Genomic DNA, 22,550 nt, shown 5'->3' with positions numbered 1-22,550 from the left:
TGATATAGAGAGAGAAGGCAGTTTTTGTGCTGTGTGTGCTGTTCCGCCATCTTTCTAACACCACCAAATGCTCAGTCTTCTGTAGCAGCTGTTGCTACTACCACCACCACTCCCGCTGCTACAGCCATGGCACGTATACGACAGAACTACAGAATGTAGAATGTTTGCGCCATTCACAATGCAACCCACACTGCTTTTTGAAAACTTTCAGATTATCTTAGTTTTAGTTTAAAATGAGAGATCTTTTTCTGATATAAAAGAGGATATTTTAGCTGAGGAAATAAGCCATAAAGTTTTGGGGCACTAACTAATTAAAGTATATGACATTTTGAAAGCTGATATGGTATATACATTAGTTCAAACACTATGAAAAAGTGAGGCACTAAAACTTAATAGCGTAGTTGTAGAGAGTGAACATTCATGGCCATTGGAATGGGTCATATTAATAACCCTCATTTAATAATTATCACTCACATAAAGAGTATTGGTATCAGCCAGGAGGCTGAGTCTCTAAAATCCCTGATAATCATGACTGACAATCATAGTACAAGATACCTTGAATAGGAACTCAGGTATATGCCAATATTCACCTTTCAAAGAGAATTCTAGATCTATTAGAGAAGGCTGGGTTAGCGAATTGAGTTTGGAAGGACTCAAATATCAACCATTTCATTGATTCATTGATTGATTATTGACCCTTTACACCGGTCACTACTTCGTACCTGGAATAGTGCTGGAAAGAGAAGAGAGAATAAGTTCAGCTCTATAGTTGGCCCCAAACAAAAGAAAAACAAGGAGTGCTCTCCGAGTTTCCACAGACCTGAAAAACCACTGTTCCGCACGCTCTTGATGTGCTCCCTGAATAAGACCAATTCAATTCAATGTTCAAAAATACCTTATTCCCTCAATAGAGCAGGGCAAAAATATAATTCTACTGTTTGTGTGCTTGTAAATACTCAATTGTTTATATGACAGTGGAAATAATTTTTTCCGTATACTTTTTCATTAATTTGAAAACTTTAAATATTGGTTTAGTTATTTCTCACTCCTGGGATAACGAACCGTAACTTGGTCTATATTCCTGGGTTGTGCTAGCAGGCGAAGGAGAGCATCAGGACTGAGAACCAGGATTTTGTGGCCTCCAGGTTGGGCCACTGGCTGTCTCCTACCTGGGACTCTATTGTCCTGTCGCCCCATGAATACTCATTCCCCGCTTCCCCCTCCATTTCAACCATTTCCAGTCATAGAACTCATGTCTTGTTAGCATGACACAATCTTCCTTTCTTCAAGGCATGGTGCATTTGTGCTCAGAAAGCATTGAGCAACCTACAGATGTGCATGCAATATACACTCATTTCAAAACAAAAATGTTGTGGGTTATTCATGTACTAAAAGCACCTTTCCTTTTCCCTTTCTAATTCTGATTAGCAACTGCTGGCATCGACAATAAAGTTTGCCTTTGGAACCCCTATGTTGTCTCTAAGCCAGTTGGTGTCCTTTGGGGTCACTCAGCAAGCGTAATAGCTGTCCAGTTCTTTGCTGCAAGAAAACAACTTTTCAGCTTCTCCAAAGATAAAGTAAGCAATATTGTACATTTCATTTATTTACTTCTGCCTCCTTGGTTCCTCCCTAAATCTATCCTTGGTCCTGAATTCCCCTGAGGGAGGGTGTGGATTTTTTAAATATACTGGCTAACTACTATATCTTTAGAAATCTAAATTAGGACAAGATATTTATGGTAACTTAAGCATCGTCCTGGGCAACTAGACAAAGTATTTCCTTAAAAAAACCTTTTTTTCGATGATATACTCACGGATTTAATCTTTATAGCTGCTCTCTTAAAAGCTCACATCTGGAGAGTTTCCGAAGTTCTCATTAATGAAATAGAAGAACACAAATGGAGAGGAGAAAATGTTGCTTAGTAATTGTAAGATGTGGAATAGGCAGAGCTAATTAGTTATTCTTTTTTATATTGAAGAAACTCGGTAAATTAGACATTTAAGTTAATCTGAAGACTGTCAAGGTCATTAAGAACATTTCAGTTGTGTAAATCGGTCCATTTCTATTTGGGATGTTGATGGGGTCTTTTTAAAATGTTGGACAAACCATGGTACCACAACCAGGAAGTCGGGGTTGAATCCTGACCACGTTATTTACTACACATATTCCCTTAAGAAAATCTCTTAATCTCTAATAATCTTGTCACTTGTTTCTCTGTAAAACTTTCATTTTACATATGCCTAATTTATAGATCCAGTTAACATGAGATAGATTTCAGGACACTGAGCTTTCACTGAATCTGACTTTTTATTTTACTCTAAAGTGATATGTGTGTATGTAAAAATTAAATAGAAACTCACCTTCAACTCCTTAGCCTCTTCCCACCCACAAGCCCTGCCTAACTTGCTTATTTTGCTATATTACCTATCGTGTCGATCTTCTCCCAATTCTGGTTGATTCTACCATCAAAATATGTTTATTGGCCTCACCTCTCCCTTTTTGCTGCCACTGCTCTAATTCAAAATCTCATCTTCTTTTGCACCAAATATAATGGAGGTTTCCTAACATTTCTCCCTGCTTTCCAGATGGTCTGACTCCAATGTGCCCTTTACCCTGCTAATGATGCTGTTTGTAAAAAAAAAAAAAAGCTTTTTTAGCACTTCATCTAATCCTTGGTCTAAATTTCAACTCCAGAATTCTTAAGCTTTTGTACAAAGCCCTCCCCGAGTCTGTCAGCTCCACTCTATTTGCTGCTTTTCTCTTTCATTCACTTAACGCTCCAGCCATATCCTGTGTGGGCTATTCCCACCACGCTGCCTCAGGGCTCTGCAGTGTGCCCTTCCTTCTGCCTTTAGGTCCCTCTCCCTGATGCTCAGCTGGCAAATGCCTGTTTATCCTCAAAGTCTCAGACTTTCTGGAGTCTTTCCCCCCACAGTTAGGTGATTCCTTCTCTGCACTGCAGTTGCACCTGTGGGTCTCTCACTGAAGCATGTATCCTCTTGTATCAAAATTGTTAGTTTGCTTCCTTAAGCAGGGGGCTTCTATACTTGGTATCCATCACAGTGTCTGGAACTTGTAGTGTTTGTTCTGTGGTTATTTGTTGGCACCTTGAAGGGAAGACATGTTACTATGAATCTAAAGGATCAAAAACCTCAGACTGAAAACTTTTTTTTTTATGTCCTCGTCACAATTAGTTGTTTTGTTTTTTTGAGATCTTTGAACATTCGGATATACCTTCTCATACTGAATTTAACATAATGTGCTTTGTATACTCAAAGGTTATATATGTATCTTTTACTAGATTTTGGGTCCTTAAAAATAAAGATGATTCATTGAGTTCATTTTTCTGCTTCCCAGGACATAGCACATCTTAGTATACATTAAACACATGTTGAATGGGGCATGTAAAGTAGTGTAACTATCAACTAATCGATGAGATTCATGAGGTTAAGGATGATTATATCATTTTTTGGATTCTGGCAAACACATAGCAAATCCTCAATAAATCTTAAATGAATGAGTCTTTATCAAACATAAGTACAAAACAAATAACAAGTATTTTATCATTACAGAGTTTCATGAAAGTGTTGAGTGAACAAAAAAACACCAATCTTAGAGTGGGTTAGTAAAAACTTTATTCATCTTACTGAAGACTGTTGCTTGGGAGGCAGTATTTCAGGATGTTCTGAAGAACTGCTCCAAAGTTTATCAATTTATGGGGGATTGTATACAGAAAGGGGGAAAGGGTACACATGCTTGCAAGCAGTTCTCCAAAGTATAATTGCGTGTCACAAGGCATACTGTGTTTGGTTGTAAAAATTAAGGTTTACTGATTTCCACATAGATGTGCAAAAGACCCCTTAGGTCATCTTAATACATTGTGTTNCTGCCTCCTTCTTTCTGTTTAACTGGTTTTCTCTGCTTGTTTTTGGTTTCTCCTTGAGATCATTTGAGAGCCATAGAAGGCTGACAGCAGTTACCCACTGCAGTTTTAGTGCTCAAAGGGTTTTATAACTTTAAAAGCAAGTGAAAAAAAAATGTCGTCAGAGTCAGAATTGATTGTGTATAGGTATCATCAATGTTAAGACTACCTAGCCTCTTCCAAAGCTGTTTTATCATTCTATTTTTGCTTTGACTTCTAAATGATTACATTGTAATAAAGCTCGTCATGCTGTCATTTACATTAGTTTAAATCCATTTCACTTTGATAAAAGCATGGTAATATTAGTCTTTTCTGTCTTCACAACAAACAACAGAGCTTTCTACTACCAGGTTAAGCCTTTGCTCTATTGCTGTACAATTCTTTTGGGCATTTTATGGGACTAGGGTAAAGGAACAGGGGAAATAAAAGAAAACATCTTTTTTTTTCAAAGAGCCTTTGAATGAATCATATTTTTGTCGATGAGTTAGAGACTTTCAGACCAAAGCAATTTAGATCTAAATAATTTCTTCCAAAAATGATCTGAGACTTAAGTTGGTTTTTTTGGAAGACTGCTCTATTACCATTTTCCAGTGATGGTTAAATAAATTTATCCCTATAGAATTTGGTAAATTTGGTATCATGCTAAATAATAGTCCATTTGCATTTTGCTTTAGACTCCTAACCTGTCACTGAGGACAACATCCTGCTAGGGGCCAGTAACCTGGGGATTTGGAGGAGGAAATACCATGGAGAGTAAAAGGATTTTCAAAGCCTAGTGGAGATTTCTCTGCTAAAGGCCGACATTGCCTTCAGCAGAGTTTCAATAGGCTCTTCTATTGTTCCTAACTCTTCTCTTCTAGGCTGTTCACCCTGATTTGAACACCAAAATCAGATCACTTTGGAAATTAATCTTTTGTTTAAGGTTGTGATTTTTCTTCTTTTTTTTCTTCAAATTTTTACTTAAATTCTAGTTACATATATTGTCATGGCTTCAGGAGTAGAATTTAGTGATTCATCACTTATAACACCCAGTGCTCAACAGAACAAGCACCCTCCTTAATACCCATCACTCATTTACCCCATCGTCCACCCACCTCCCCTCTATCAACCCTGTTTGTTCTCAATAGTTAAGAGTGTCTTATGGCTTGCCTTCCTCTCTTTTTTCTCCTACATCCTCCATGTTCATCTGTTGTTTTTTTTTTTAATGTTTTATTTATTTCTGAGAGAGAGACAGCATGAGCAGGGGAGGGTCAGAGAGAGGGAGATATAGAATCTGAAACAGGCTCCAGGCTCTGAGCTGGCAGTCAGCACAGAGCCCGATGTGGGGCTTAAACCCACAAACCATGAGATCATGACCTGAGCCAAAGTCGGACGCTTAACCGACTGAGCCACCCAGGCACCCCTGTGTTTTTTTTTTTAAATTCAATATATGAGTGAAATCATATGGTATTTGTCTTTCTCTGATTGACTTACTTTCCTTATCATAATACCCTCTAGCTCCATCAACGTCATTGTAAATGGCAAGATTTCATTCCCTTCAATGGTTGAGTAATATTCCATTGTATCTATATACCACATCTTCTTTATCCATTCGTCAGTTGATGGGAACATTAGCTCTTTCCATAATTTGGCTATTGCTGATAATGCTGCTATAGACATCAGGGTGTATGTGCCCCTTCAAATCAGTATTTTTGTATATATATTTGGGTAAATACCTAATATACTGGTGCAATTGCTGGTTCATAGTATAGTGCTATTTTAAACTTTTTGAGGAGATTCCACACTGTTTTTCACAGTAGCTGTACCAGTTTGCCTTGCATTCCCACCAATAGTATAAGAGGGTTCCTCTTTCTGCACATCCTCACCAACACTGGTTGTTTCTTGTGTTGTAAATTTTAGCCATTCTGAAGGTGTGAGGTGGTAGCTGATTATAATTTTGATTTGTATTTCCCTGATGATGAGTGATGTTGAGCATCTTTTCATGTGTCTGTTGGTTATCTGTATGTCTTCTTTGGAAAAATGTCTATTCATGTCTTCTGCCCATTTCTTAACTGGGTTTTGTTTTGTTTTGTTTTGGAAGAGTGTTGAGTTTGATAAGTTCTTTATAGATTTTTGATACTACCCTTTATCAGATATGTCATTCACAAATATCTTCTCCCATTTCATAGACTGTCTTTTAGTTGTGTTGATTGTTTCCTTTACTGTTTCCTTTGTTCCTTATCTTGATGAAGTCCCAACAGTTCATTTATGCCTTTGTTTCCCTTGTCTGGTAAGAAGTTGCCCTGACCAATATGAATGAGGTTGCTGCCTATGTTCTCCTCTAGACTTTTGATGGTTTTTTGTCTCATATTTAGGTCTTTGATCCATTTTGAATTTATTTTTGTGTGTGGTGTAAGAAAGTGGTCCAGTTTCATTCTTCTGCATGTTGCTGTCCAGTTTTGCCACCACCATTTGTTGAAGACAGTGTCTTTTTTCTAATGGCTATTCTTTTCTGCTTTGTCGAAGATTAGTTGGCCAGAAGTCAGGCCCACTTTTTTTTTTTTTTTTTAATTTTTTTTTAATGTTTTATTTATTTCTAGGAGAGAGAGAGACAGCGTGAGCAGGGGAGGGTCAGAGAGAGAGAGGGAGTCACAGACTGAAACAGGCTCCAGGCTCTGAACTGGCAGTCAGCACAGAGCCCGACGCGGGGCTCGAACCCACAAACTGCGAAATCATGACCTAAGCGAAAGTCGGACGCCCAACCGACTAAGCCACCCAGGCGCCCCAAGTCAGGCCCACTTTTGAGTTTTCTATTCCTTTGATCTATGTGTCTGTTTTTGTGCCAGCACCATACTGGTTTGATGACTACATCTTCACAATATACCTTGACATTTGGAGTTGTGATGCCTCCAGCTTTCTTTTTCTTTTTCAAGATTGCTTTGATTATTTAGTGTCTTTTGTGATTCCGTAAAAGTTTTAGGACTGTTTGTTTAAGGTTCTGATTTTTTTCAGACCCTGATCTCTACATTGTAGACCCAAAGTTGGTAAGGTAAATACAAAGTGAGACTTTTGTGTTAGGACTGTATCTTACCTGCTTGTCTTCCTTTTCCTTCTGCATACTCTTCCTCCTCAACTTCCCTCTGTTCGTCCAGAAACAAAGCCACTTTGATTGTGTTTAAATTACACAGATAAATGAATTAATCCCTTTCCATAAAAATTATAAATGAAGAAAAATGTAGTGCAAAAAATGGATATTCATTTTGGTTACTTCCCCTTCAAATCAATTTTTCTCCCAAGAAATAGCCATTAACTCTTGATGTACATTTTCTCATAATTTTTATTATACATTTGGCCCTTAAACAGTGTGGGAGTTAGGGGCATCCATCCCAACCATAGTCAAAAATTGATGTATAACTTTTCACTCCTCAAATACTTAACTACCAATAGCCTACTACTGTTGACTAGAAGCCTCACTGATAACATAAATAGTTGATTAACACATATTTTGTATATTTTATGTATTTTAGACTGTATTCTTACAACAAAGTAGGTAGAGAAAAGGCAATGCTAAGGAAACATAAGGAAGAGTAAATACATTTACAGTGCTATACTGATTTTATTTTAAAAAATCACGTATAAGTGGACCTGCACAGCTTAAGCCCATGTTATTCAACATTTAACAGTATTATATATTATATGTATATAATAAAACATTATATTATGTTACAGTTATTATATTGTTCTTATATTATATTATATTGTATTATCATATATACTATCCTATGTATGAGTACAAATATAAGGTAGTATTTATTATCAGTTTTTATGTAAATGGTATCACACAAAACATATTTTTCTGCAACTTGGTTTTCCTTAAATAATAGCTCCTGGAGCTCCTTCTGTGTGACTATACATAGACCTGAATTTTTACCTGTTGCATAGTAATTCATTGTAATAGATTATAATACTTTATTATCAAGCACCTGTTAATTATAAAAGATACTTCTAATTTTTTACCTTTATAATCTTTGTAAAATTTTTTTTATTTATTTTTGAGAGAGAGAGGGAGCATGAGCAGGGGACGGGCAAAAAGAGAAGGGAACAGAGCATCCAAACTGGGTTCTGCACCGACAGCCTGATGTAGGACTCGAACTCACGAACTGTGAGATCATGATCTGAGAAGCAAGATCCTGACCTGAGCCAAAGCCAGAAGCTTAACTGACCAAGTCACCCAGGCACCCCAGCCTTTATAAACCATCTCTCTCTCTCACACACATACAAACACACACACGCATACATGCACACACACACACACACACACACACACTTTAAGACATTGTATGTTAACTTCTTTGTGATAAGTTCTTAGACATAAGCCCCTAGAATTGATGCTCTTGGGTCAACAAAGATGCATTCCTTAAATATTTTTTTAAAAATGTTGCTGATTTCAGGGTGCCTGGGTGGTTCTGTTGGTTAAACATCCAACTTCAGCTCAAATCATAATCTCACCATTCCAAATTTGAGCTCCATGTTGGCCTCTGTGCTGACAGCTCAGAGCCTGGAGCTGCTTCAGATTCTGGGTCTCCCTTTCTTTCTTGGCCCCTCCCCCACTTGTGATCTGTCTCTGTCTCTCTCAAAAGTAAATAAACATTCAATTATTTTTTGAATATTGCTGACTTAGATCTAGAAATGTTGTACTCACTGGTATACTCATCAGATGTGTGTAAATGTGCCTCTTTCTCCACTTGTGTCAATAATGGATGCTATTAATGTGTTCACTTTTTTTGTGAATCTGATGGGCAAAAACCTGTGATGTGTTTCTTTTGCAGATTTCATTTTACTTATTTATTTTGGGGGTGCATTATCTGATCATGCCCTTTATCTTACTAACTCTTGTCTTTTTCTTATTGATTTGTAGTAGTTTGAAAAATATTTTGTTTATCCTTTATTATAGATAATGCAAATATTTCACTTGTTTCAAGCAAATATGAAATGATTTTCTTTATGGCTCTAGATTTTGTATCTAGCTTAGGAATGTCTTTCACACTTCATATGTATAAACTATGAAATATCTCCTTTGTTTTCTACCAGTAGTTTTTTTGTTGTTGAATATATTTTGCGTTTACCTTTGTAGTTTACATAAAGTTGTTTTTTCCTACAAATGGATATCCAAATTATTTTCTGAATAATTTGTCTCTTGCTGGTTTGAAATGCTATTGTTATCATCATTTAAACTACCATATATATATATGAATTCATATATATATATGAATTTATTTCTGAGTGCTTTGTTATTTCTATCAGTCTACTTGTCTTTACCTACATAATATACCATTTAACCAACATAACTATTGTATGTTTTGATACCTGGTAGGTTGTTTTCTACTACTTCTTTCCCTTTTTCAATTTTAACTATCTTCTGCCTTTTATCCCTCCGAGTAAATTTTAGGATCAATATTCATGTTTCATGAAAAAAAATACACTAATATTTGGGTTGAAATTTCATTGAGTATGATGATATTTGACATCTTTTTTTATTCTTTCTTTCTTTCTTTATGTTTTATTTATTTCTGAGAGAGACAGCATGAGCAGGGGAGGGTTAGAGACAGAGGGAGACACAGAATCTGAAACAGGCTTCAGGCTCAGGCTAGCTATCAGCACAGAGCCTGACGGGTGGCTCAAACCCATGCACCATGAGATCATGACCCGAGCTGAAGTTGGCCGCTTAAGCTACTGAGCCACCCAGGTGTCCCAATATTTGACATCTTTAAAGTACTGAGAAACCACAGCCTCTATTTCACCATTTGTTCATTCTTTTAGCTGTCTTTCAGAAAAATTTCATGCACTAATTTCTTTCCCATTCATTGTTTAGATTTTTCCTACATATTTTAGGAATATTCTTGACTTTATTGTGAATGTTTATTTTTTTAATGAATTTTTTAATGTTTAATTTTTAGAGAGGGAGAAAAAGAGACAGAGAGAGAGAAAGAGAGACAGCACGAGTAAGGGAGGGGCAGAGAGAGAGGGAGACACAGAATCTGAAAGGGGCTCCAGGCTCTGAGCTGTCAGCACAGAGTTCAACAGAGCTGGAACTCACAAACCATGAGATCATGACCTGAGCCAAAGTCAGACACTTAACCAACGGAGCCACCCAGGCACCTCTTTAATGTGAATGTTTCTAATGGAGGTGTGACCACTTTCTATATAACCCATTCATTGGATTTTTAATTTTAATGTAGTGTTTTTCTTCTAAAACATTTTTTTAACTGATTGGTAATTTTAGATAATCATTTTGGGGATTTTGACTTCAAGCTCTTTAATTCAAGGTAATTATTATATGTCCTTACTTAGTAATTCCACTATCTGGAGTTCTGAGAGATCTAAATCTGATATTTGCTATTCTGGTTATTCTTTCTCATGGTGACTTGTTTCCTTTTTATGTTCTGTTATCTTTTATGGCTACCTCATTTTTCACTGTTGCCAAACTGTACGCATTCTGAGGAACTAAATTGGAGATGCTTTCCTGCAGAAATATCTACTTGTTTCTGAAGGTAGAAATGAGGAAAGTCTCTTCCCCATGGCTACTACATTCTCCTTTTCTCTTGTCCAGTTTAATTGAACAGTCTTGCCTCAGTGCCTGCACCTTGCTGATGGTCTGGGGCTTAGGCTCCTGGCTGTAGGAGCTTTTCCATGTTAAGCCTGTTACATTTTCTCTCTTTTTTTCCTTTGGATCTGTGGAGATTGTTCCCACTCCCTGAAAACTCAGCAAGATGGCAGACATTATGTTTTCTTCAGAACTGTGTTCCTTTAAGGCAGAAAGACCCCCTATAAAAACCGAGACTGTAATGATGCTTGAACCAGAGTTTCCTGGTTCTAGCCAGTTGTAGTTTGTTTACTTCAAAACTGTGATTAGTATAAATCTCAAGAGAGTAGAAAGAAAGAAAGAAAGAAAGAAAGAAAGAAAGAAAGAAAGAAAGAAAGGGAGGGAGGAAGGAAGGAAGGAAGGAAGGAAAATGAAAGAGAAAGAGAGGAAGGCAGGAAGAAAGAAACTTAAAATGTTGAGGTTTACTTTGTAAAATACAATAGGAATGGTGATCTTTGAAAAGCTAAATTAGAAAAAAAATTTTGAAGACTAAGAAAAATTCTGTAATGTTTTCATTGTTATGTGAGTAATGATAATAGCAAAAAAATCAGTTAATTGAGATTTTTTTCAATTCCCCAAATAAACTTTTTTTTTTAAATGATAGGTTTCTTTATTTTTACTAAACAGGCAATTGACATACATGGCACAAAAATAAGTGGTAAGATTATTGTAAAATGAAATGGACAGAATAAATATTCAATTTAATTTTCCATCTGTGAGAATTTCACAATAAAATCGTAGTTTACTTTGTATTATAGATGTGCTTGTTGGATCTATTCATCCTCGCATAAGGCAACTAAAAAATCCCTCAAGTTACCGACAGTTATATGGGCCAAATAAGCCTTTGTTATGAAAAAGGAAAGCACCTAAAATAAAATGTTGATATTAGTTAAGTTTATTAAACTTGAGTTTACTTAGTTTAAATTTATTAAGGTTGAACTGGGACATCAATGAGATTTTTGCAGAACAATTCACAGTGTTAGAAAGGTTTTGACGTTTTCAAGTTCAGTGATACAGTACACAAACCAACACTTAGCAGAAATCTGAGTCTTAGAGTTGTAGATCTTCTCTCATATTTTTTGGAAAAAAAAAACAGAGAAGATAATGGCTACCATAACAATTTAAAGATGGTTAGCTCAAGAGAAGATTTTAATTTCCAGCCAATATTTTGGGTTTGACTTCAGTCCTGGGGGAAAAAAACAACTAGTAAAAATATTTCTTAAAGGAAGCTCTTTTCTGTGACTTTATGATAAAACATTATCTGAGGTATTCAGTAGAATACTTTTGCTTGCATATATCATGTCAAACAAAATTGCCTTTAAGGGTTCACTGATGATGCTTTCATGGATTATCTAAAGGCTTAAATCCTAAATAAATAGGCTTGTTCAGGCATAAAGGAGTATTCAGGAGACCCAATTCCATCAGGTTCTGTTATGCTATCATCTGCAAGTAGGTTATCCATTTTTGTGGATTACCCTGGAGAGCTGAGCTGCTGTACTGCTGTCCTTAAAATCCCCTCATGATATATACTCTCTTTCCCTTTTTCTTATTTCATTTTATATCTTTCCCCTACAGGTTGGCAGGAGTTAGTAGCAAATGTTTGATGAAGCCAAACAGATCTCACTTTGATAGAGTCATCTGAGTCTGTTTTCTGCTTTTCCCTCACTTGTATATCATTATTAGGGAACTGTGAACCTCTTTTGTCTCCTACTTTGGATTAAACTTGGAGGGACACCTGGGTGGCTCAGTCAGTTAAGCGTCCGACTTGGGCTCAGGTCATGCATGATCTTGTAGTCATGAGTTGCAGCCCCTTGTCAGGCCTTCTGCTGACAGCTCAGAGCCTGCAGCCTGCTTCAGATTCTGTGTCTCCCTCTGTCTCTGCCTCTCCCACACTCACACTCTGTCTCTCTCAATGAATACATGTAAAAGAAAATTAAAAGAAAAACTTGGAGATGTTGCCAATATGTAAATAATAGGGATTTGGTTTTAAAAACTGCACTGAAAACAGATTCTCTATCTATCCGTACATCTATTCATACACCCACCCATCCATGAAGTTATCCATTTACAAATATAATAGAGGACAAAATAACAGTTTTACTTATTTATTTTCTTATCTGTGGAGCACAGTTTTACTATGTCCATGTGATATGAATTCTGTCTCTTGCAGGAAGTAGGAAAAATATTCTTCAGCAACATTAGACTGAAAATATGGTGGTGTCCTTCATTTCTTTAGTCAGTCTTCAAAGTGTACCTTCCTAAGTTTGTTTGAATTGTTGTTGTTTTGGAATCTACAGTTAATAGGTTGAGAAACCTCAGTATGTTCTAGACAGAATTGGCAGAATTTCAGAGCTGGCAGAGGCCCCTCTAGGAGAAAGGTGAGGAAATGAAAAGGTAAAATCACACACCTACCCTAACAAAATCTGAGTAGTATTAAAATGAGGATCTGGGTGTCTGCTCTCAGCCCACTGATTTCTTGCTCTAATGTATATGAATAACAAAGCATTTTGCTTTTATAATCCTGCATTATTAAAGGGCTAACAGTTGAAACAAGGTAAAGATAAAGCAGAAAAAGATGTCCTTATCATTGTATAAAAAGCTAAATTTTGTCTAGCTATTAGATCATAAGCTCGGGTACTTATTCCTTCTGATATAAAAATGGAGATGAAATAGAAACCCTCAAGCATGTCATTTCAAGAACTAGACTTGGGAAGGCTGAGTCTGGACACACATCACACATTCTCAGCCATTCCACATGGTAGAATCACACATTCCGCCATGTCATGATGGAAACACAATATATAGTTTAAATGAAAATTTGTGGAAAATATTTTTAAAATACCAGTTGTTCAGTTGTAATTTTTAAGCTTAGATGTTTGTCAATTTATCTCTTTCCTACTAAGAATGAAGAAAACCTCTCTAGGAAATCTGAAATGAACAATGATATTAAAGATATGTCTTTCTGCACTGTGGCCTAATTCTATCCCAGAAGTCAACTTCAATGTAAGAGAGAAGAACCCGGGCTTCTCAAATACTAACTATATCTTTAAGTTTCATTTGTCAAAGAACGTGATTAGTAAAACTGAGTTAATGTGAGATATTTTCATGGTTATAAGCATAAAGACTGATTAGGAAAGAAGGGGAATGTAGTTATCTGGCTTAAAGCCAAGTCACATAATATTACCGGCTAAGCTGAGAGAAAGATTTCTTGTTCAAGGGTATTAGTATTGACCTTAAAACCATGTAGAGAAGTCAGGGTACAATGCAAAGAAAATGCTTGGGAAATTAAAACAAAACAAAACAAAAACCCACTAATGCCTGAGCTCCATCCTCAGAGATTCTGATTTAATAGACTTGGCAGAAGGGTCCAAATAGGGAATTTCTAAGGTGCCATTGGATTTTCTAATGTCAAGATTAGGAACCACTTGTATAGAATGTGGTGGTGTGGAAAAACTGGAACATGGTATGTGACATGATTTCTAGGAGAATACTAGAATCATTTGTGCAATGATGGTAATATATCAGTATTGTTGCTTTGATTCTGAGCAGACAGAAAAATTAGAGAATTAAAGATGTGAGAGATCACTAATTAAGAGAGTTAAGGGATCTTCAGAGGAAGAAGAGAAACCAGAACAATAAAAAGTACTTTAAGAATAAGTAAGAGGGGCGCCTGGGTGGCTCAGTCAGTTAAGCATCCAACTTCGGTTCAGGTCATGATCTCATGCGGTTTGTGGGTTCGAGCCCCCCATCGGGCTCTGTGCTGATGGCTAGCTCAGAGACTAGAGCCTACTACAGATTCTATATCTCCCTCTCTCTCTCTGACCCTCCCCTGCTCACACTATCTCTCTCTCTCTCTCAGAAATAAATAAAAAACATTAAAAAAAAGAAAAAGTGAGAAATATACACATTTTGATGAAAACATATTTCTAGTTTTGATTGCTAATAGCAGGAACTAACCTATCATAGACTAGAGGTTATTGCTCATCTATTTTTAATGTTTTCATTTAATTTATGTAACTAAGTGTCAATAAAATATTAAAGACAATATAAATTATTTGAACAACACAGAGGAAAATGATTCAGTGGCCATTATAGTCCATTAATACTGTTGAGTTGTGATTAATCTATATTCAACTATGCCCCAAATTATTATTCTGACATGAAGTTAGTTTCTACTTTTTAGAAGGGAATCTATATTAAACAAGATGGGATTCTGAACAATGAGGGCATAACTGTTATAAGCAGTATGGGTATTTGAGAATGACGGAGATGTGTCTCATCTTGTGGCTTTAACATTCAAAATAAGTTTATCCATTCTATTTATATTTAGAATACATTGGAAAATATTCGCAAGTCTTTGTTCTTATAGAATTTATATTTTTGAGGATAATCATATTCTGGAGTGTTGCCAGAATATTTTAAATAAAAACAATTCAGCACTGTTTAAGAACTAGAATGAGTGCTTTAATGAAAAATTCTTGCCACAAAAACCAATTTACTTCATAAATACATATTCCTGGAGTTACAAGAATTGGTAATGCTGTTTATCTGCCAGGTGTTGCCTAGGTCACTTTAAGTTTGTTATAATTGTTGGTAGATGGAGAGATTACCCTATACATTATGCATAATTATTACTAGAAGATGTTTGAAAAAGTTTCATAGAATGACATTGTGGATTTTATAAGATTTGCAGTTGGGTGAATAACCATACAGAAGTGAGGCAAGTTTTTATGGGGCTCTATAGTTTTTGATTTTATCCTAACTGGTGAACTCCACCAACGAGCTGGATAGAGACATAGTTATTAGCTGAGCCACATTGTTCAACAAATTTAGAAAAATTTTATTGAACAGCTACTATGTCTCATGAGATATGTGAACAAATTAGGGAAGAACTGTCAACATAACTGAATTAGGATTCAAAGCTATATTGTCATACTTTGAAACTTTGAATAAAAAAGTAGGAGGATCCGGGGCGCCTGGGTGGCTTAGTCGGTTAAGCGTCCGACTTTCGCTTAGGTCATGATCTTGCGGTTCGTGGGTTTGAGCCCCGCGTCGGGCTCTGTGCTAACTGCCAGCTCAGAGCCTGGAGCCTGTTTCAGTCTATGACTCCCTCTCTCTCTGACCCTCCCCTGCTCATGCTGTCTCTCTCTCTTTCTCCTAGAAATAAATAAAAACATTTAAAAAAAAAAGTAGGAGGATCCTAGTCTTAGCTTAAAACATCCGATTTTTGAAGGTAGGATGGTAGATGTCTGGCATGATTACTTGTTCATTAGAGTAAGATATAAGAGTTTTGCACAGACCCTCAAGGTAAGCAAAATTCCTGATGGGGTGCCTTAACCATAATACAAAAATAAGTGACTTTAAAGAAGTCACAGCACTTGTAACAGTGGTTGGAACACACCTGAAATATTGGATGCCTTCTGAGGACTGTGCTTATCTTACATTTTGATGAGTAGAGAGATACTGTCTTAAATCGATAACGTGGTAATTAATGTGTAAGGATATCATTTTAAAGTATCACAACCAATAGGACCAGGAAAAAAAAAGTTTAGATTGGGAGGAATGATAAGGGAGAAAAAGAACGTAAGCAACCTTTTTTCATTCAAAGGAGAGAGTCACTAGATCAATATGTGATATTCACACACATACACACACACACACACACACACAGCTATTATTTGGTGTTAGGGAGAAATCCATAACTCAGGAAGAGTGAAAGAAATCTGTCTTCAAATAAATAAAAATTTAAAAAATAATTTTAAAAAGGCTGCCTCTGAGGAGTAGGACTTGAGGTTTTAGAGGCTTGGGGGATAGGCTGAGAATAAAACCCTCCAGTGCTATTGGATTTTACACCATTGACATATCCAACTATGGTTTCAAAGGTTAAAAAAAAATGGGAATGATGATCCTCCCCCGGAGAGAAAGTGCAAAGACCAAGAGAACTAAGAAGCTGCCTCTACTAAGACAGTAGAACCAAAGGTAGAAGACGATATCTCTGGGTGAATGTACTTAATAGATTTCTAACCTGCAGATTTCCAGAGTCTGTACATATGTATGGGAGGTGTGTGTGTCTATATACCCAAAGAAATTATATGAAAAATTGTGTGTATATATATATGGGCATATGCATTTAGGAGGAGGGGATAGCGCATCATTTTGAACAGATTTTATTTTCCCAAAGGATTCTATGATTTAAAATAGGTTAAGGGCACCTGGGTGGGCTCAGTCAGTTAAGCGCCTGACTCTTGATCTCAGCTCACATTATGATCTCACAGTTCATGAGTTCAAGCCCCATATCAGGCTCTGTACAGATGGCTCAGAGCCTCCTTGGGCTTCTGTCTTTCCTCTCTGCCCCTGCTTGTGCTCTCTCTCTCTCTAAAAAATAAAAGAATAAATTTTAAAAATAAATAAATAGGGATGCCTGGGTAGTTCAGTCCGTTGAGCGTCTGACTTCAGCTCAGGTCATGATCTCACTCACGTTCTTGAGTTTGAGCCCCATATCAGGCTCTGTGCTGACAGCTCAGAGCCTGGAGCCTGATTCAGATTCTGTGTGTGTGTGTGTGTGTGTCTCTCAAAAATAAATAAACATTAAAAAAAAATAAAAAATATAGGGCGCCTGGGTGGCTCCGTCAATTAAGCGTCAGACTTCAGCTCAGGTCATGATCTCGCCATCCGTGAGTTTCAAGCCCTGGGTCAGGCTCTATGCTGAAAGCTCAGAGCCTGGAGTCTGATTCAGATTCTGTGTCTCCCTCCCTCTCTGCCCCTCCCCCACTCTCTCCCTTTCAAAAATAAACAAACATTAAAAAAATTAATAATACAATAAAATAGGTTAAGAACTGGGGCATGTGGGTAGCTCAGTCGCTTAAGTGTCTGACTCTTGATCTCCGCTCAGGTCATGATCTCACAGTTCATGAGTTCGAACCCTGCATTGGGCTTTGCAGATGGCTGGGAGCCTGCTTGGGGTTCTGTCTTTCCTCTCTGCCCCTCACATGCTTGTGCTCTCTCTCTCTCTCTCTCAGTAAAATAATACACTTTAAAAATAAATAAATAGGTTAAAAACTGGGGCATCTGGGTGGTTCAGTTGGTTAAGCATCCAACTCTTGATTTTGGCTCAGGTCATGATCTCATAGTTCGTGAGTTCGAGCCCTGCACTGGGCTCTGCACTGACAGTGTGGAGCCTTCTTTGGATTCTTTCTCTCTCCCTCTCTCCCTGTTCTTCTTCCACTTGTGCTCTGTCTCAAAATAAATAAACTTAAAAAAATAAAAACAGGTTAAGAACTACAGGGTTGTCTGTAAACACTCATTTAAACAGAGACCATTTTTTTAAATAGATAATTTAGAAATCTTACATTAGATAACACAGACTAGTTTATTTAAAAGAACCCTTTCTGCTCTTAGGTTCTAATATTTACACAATGACAAAATAATAAAATACACTTAATAATAAAATCATTTGTTGAATACTTTTTAAATGCTGGTTATCATACTAAATGCTTGGCTTGGGTTCAGTCTTCACAGCATTGGATGAGGTAGCTACTACATCAACACCTTAGACGAGACAAATCAACTTACTAGAGGTCACTCTAGAATAAGAGACAGAACCAAGATTAGAACTCAAAAAGCCTAACTGTAGAGCTTGCCTGCTAGCATCTTTTGGAGGCATTTTTCACTGTCTTCACTGTGACTCTCCCTCCATGGCCTGAGTGGATGCTGTTCCATGAGTGAGAGCAGTAACACGTGTACCTGCAAAGCTGTTCTTTCTGTTTTCTCCAGTGTTTGTCTCATTCCGCCTGCATGTCATTTTTGTGTCTTGTGTTTGAATAAGAATCTGATATCTGTGGTTTATGTGAACCTGATTTCACTTAATACCAAGTCTTTCATTTCATACACAATACATATGTATATCTGTGTAACATCTATGTAATATACGTTATATACTCTCTAGCCATAAAATTGGTTAATATGTACATATAATGTGTAACAACTATATAGAAAGCATAATATATAATATTACATATATATTAGAGAGAGAGACTGTATTACTTTTCATTTGCTATTGTGACGAAATAACCACAAACACAGTGGCTTAAAACAACACAGGTGTATTTGTGTTCTGTAGGTTAGGATCCCAGTGTGGGTCTCACTGGGCTAAAATCAATGTGTTGGCAGGACTCTTGCTTTTCAGAAGCTCTGGGGGGAATCTATTTCCTTACCTTTTCCAGCTTCTCTGGCTCTTGGCCCCCTTCCTCCATCTTCACAAGCAGCAATACTAGATGGAGTCCTTCTCATACCCCATCACTCTAATCTCCCTCATGATTACACTGGACTCACCCATAGAATCCAGGGTAATCTCTCCATCTCAATGTCCTTACTTTATTATATCTGGAAAATCCCATTTGCCATGCAAAATAATATATTCACACACTCCAGGGATTAGGACATGGGTATTTAGGAGGATTAGTATTCTGCCTACTACAAGCATTTGCTAAATACAGCACCCTTCGAGGGACCGAGTCAAAACACAATTCTTCCCTGGGGAAGATTACAAGTGAGGAGACATTTGGGGCACTTGGGTGGCTCAGTCAATTAAGTATCCAACTCTTGATTTTGACTCAGGTCATGATTGCACGGTTGTGAGACTGAGCCCCACATAGGGTTCCATGCTGGTTATGGAGCCTGCTTAAGATTCTCTCTCTCTCTCTCTCTCTCTCTCTTTCTGTCTCTCTCTCTCTCTCTCTCCCTCCCTCTCTCTCTCTCTCCTCCCCTTCTGCACCTTCCCTCCCTCAAATGTGTTCTCTCTCTCTCTCTGTCTCTCAGAAAAATAAATACAAGTAAGGAGACAATTAAATAGATAAGGGATATACCAAAAAAAATGTGCCATGAAGGAGGTATAAATATAATTATAACACTGTGGAAGAAATAACTATCTGCCTAGGGTTGAGAGTGAACTGAGAACAACTTTGGGCTAAAAAATTACAAGTATTCTTGACATGTTCATTTGACTCTGTCACTTTTTAACCAGGTTTTGAGACTCTGGGATATTCAGCACCAGCTGTCCATCCAGAGGATGGCTTGTTCTTTCTCCAAAAGTCAAGACTTCAGATGTCTCTTCCACTTTGATGAAGCCCACGGCCGACTTTTCATCTCATTTAATAACCAGCTCGGATTGTTGGCAATGAAAAGTGAGGCCAGCAAAAGGGTGAAGAGCCACAAGAAAGCAGTCACTTGTGTTCTTTACAATTCAGTCCTGAAGCAGGTAATGATGCTTTTCTGTCACCCTTCTGACACGTCCCCATGTCCAGAGGCTCATTTCCTTAATTCAGTGTAAGGCAACTGAGGACAAATAGGGGGGGAAAATGTGGGAAAGAAATGATTTAACAGCCATGTGCGTTTCTGCAATAATGTGTGTTCAGGTGGAATTGAAGAGTGATTTAGTTTTCAGCCAGTGGCCGCAGCAGCACAGATAGAGTTATAAGGAATTACAATATTTCAGCTAAAACAAACACAACATGTAATATAATTGAACTTCTGTTTGTTGCTTGCTGCTTTGGGTCTGGATGCCAAATGCCAGCGAACCTGGTTGTAAAATTCTCTTTTATGAACACCATCCTCCTGTATCTCTGTGGAAAGTTCTGAAATATGCATGAAACGTAATTAGCAGGGATCCATTTTGCCAGGCATATTTTACACCAGTGGCTCGCAGTGGCAGCCCGGAATGTATTCATAATAAAATGATTCAGTTAAATGTGGCGCCGCTTGGTATGCAGCACCAGCGTCACCTGTCTCCCCACTACTTTAATGACACTTTGCAGCCTTTGCTTACGCGAGTGCTACCTGCATGTCAATGAGGATGCACTTGCTCCTCTAGAGCAGAGATGCTGCACAGACCACAGGCCTTCTGAGAGGATGGGGAGGGTCAGCCTGTGGTGCTGTGGAGGGTGAGGCACCAGGGAAGGTTAGTCCGCTGCAGTGAGCACCTCAGGCCTGATGGTAGCTACACAGCAGGACCCGAGCAGAGAGCCTGTATCCAACTTGCGGCCAATTAAACAGTAACTCCAACCGGGTCTTCCCTTCCCTTCCTCCGAAGCTTCTGCATTCGTGCAGAAATGAGTGGTTCGGTTTCTGTGCGAGGGGTGGAAAGCCCTTTGTTAGTAATGAGTAGTGTGTCATGTCAGCACTTCCAACCCTGTTTCCTGGTTATTCTAGGAGATAAAAATCCTTTACAAAACAATCCATTTTGAATTCCATCTGCGGGGAACATTCTCCTGTAAATGTTTTACTGAAGTTTATGAAGACAACCAGTTAATTCGGCTCCCTGGTGGCCACTGAGGGATGTTATTTGTTTCCAGGAGAACATTTTGCTAATTGAGATCTGCAAAATTAAAAAGCGAGGTCTGTATGTAGATGTTAAGATCCTATGTTGTCTCACCATTAGATGAGCAATATTCTGTGAGGAATTCAGGAAATGAGACACAAAGATGAGGGATCGTCCATTTGGGATGTGAAGATAAAGCAAAGATAGCGCAAATATACGCAAGTTACAAGGAAAAATAGGATATGCACATATGGGGTCAGACGCAGGAAGAATCACTGTACAGTTGACTTGGGTCTTCACACCTCTACTTATTGTTGCTGTTAACAGTATAAATAATTAAAAGCATTAATATGTATATACAGCACATAGAACTGTTCCTGGCATACATGAGTGTTTCCTAACTATTAGTGGCTAAGCTATAGAGAAACACTTCAATGTGGTATTACATTCATAACTATAAAAATATATTGGAGTTAAAAGCAAAGAAAACAAGATCACCCACAGTCCCATCCACCAGTGATAATTTATCATTTGAGAGTAATTAGACCAAGCAAATAAAGCAGTTTTGAACAAGTCCGGGTGCCAGGAATGAAAAATCAGATTCGTATATTCTAGTCTAGTCCCTTTCTTTCAGTAGCTCAGGGAGACTGAGATCTGGGTTGTGTCGGTGTCCATTGTCTGGCAGGTGCTCCTTACCAGGATTGAGGGATGAAAGAAGGGAAGGCAGACACATTACTAATTCACAACTTAAAAATGGAATACAGTAAAATGACGTAGACATAAGAGCAAAGTGCTATGTCCATGACAAGCGATCAGTTCTGCTTGGGGCTGGGGTGGGTGACAGAACAGAGCCCTGAAACTCTAGATGCTGGCGAGGTTGTGGAGAAACGGGCACCCTCCTACCCTGTTGGTGGGAATGTAAACTGGTACAGCCCCTCTGGAAAACAGTGTGGAGGTTCCTCAGGAAACTAACACTAGAACTCCCCTATGACCCAGCAATAGCACTGCTAGGAATTTACCCAAGGGATATAGAAATGCTGATGCATAGGGGCACGTGTACCCCAATGTTCATAGCAGCACTCTCCACAATAGCCAAATCATGGAAAGAGACTAAGTGTCCATCAGTGGATGAATGGATCAAGAAAATGTGGTTTATCTGTACAATGGAATACTACATGGCAATGAGAAACAATGAAATCTGGCCATGTGTAGCAACATGGATGGACTTGAGGGTGTTATGCTGAGCGAAATAAGTCAGGCAGAGAAGGACAGATAACATATGTTTGCAGGTATACGAGGATTAGGAGGAACTTAATGGAGGACTGTGGGGGAGAAGAGGGGAAAAATAGTTGGAGAGAGGGAGGGAGGCAAACCATGAGAGACTCTTGAATGCTGAGAACAAACCGAGAGCTGATGGGGGGGAAGGGGGTTGATGGGCATGGAATAGGGCACTTGTGGGAATAAGCACTGGGTGTTATATGGGAACCAACTTGACAATAAACTGTTAATAAAATAAATAAAATAAAATAAAATAATAAAATTAAACTAAATTACATTACATTAAAATAAAATAAAATAAAATAAAAAAGAAACAGAGCCCTGAAGTCTTCAAGTGGGACTCTCTAAAAGGAGAAGGAAGCAGTTCCAGACAGAAGACACAGCATGAGCTTTCACAGAGGCTTGAGTACTCA

At 37.8% G+C, this 22,550-nt stretch overlaps 1 protein-coding gene across 1 annotated transcript in view; it reads left to right on the top strand.

Annotated features, from left to right (window-relative positions):
• The window catches only part of WDR49 (WD repeat domain 49), a 136,920-nt gene that overhangs the window by 35,469 nt on the left and 78,901 nt on the right, over positions 1–22,550 (top strand). The window contains exons 6-7 of the mRNA XM_077752230.1: positions 1,429–1,577; positions 19,567–19,800. Coding sequence (XP_077608356.1) covers positions 1,429–1,577; positions 19,567–19,800 — 383 coding nt within the window. The remainder of the gene's footprint in view (positions 1–1,428; positions 1,578–19,566; positions 19,801–22,550) is intronic.

Source organism: Crocuta crocuta, unplaced genomic scaffold (genome assembly GCF_008692635.1).
Source record: "Crocuta crocuta isolate KB4526 unplaced genomic scaffold, BGI_CrCroc_1.0 scaffold21, whole genome shotgun sequence".
Classification (NCBI taxonomy): Eukaryota; Metazoa; Chordata; class Mammalia; order Carnivora; family Hyaenidae; genus Crocuta; species Crocuta crocuta.
Note: the sequence above shows the minus strand (reverse complement) of the source record. Positions and strands in the feature narration are given on the sequence as shown.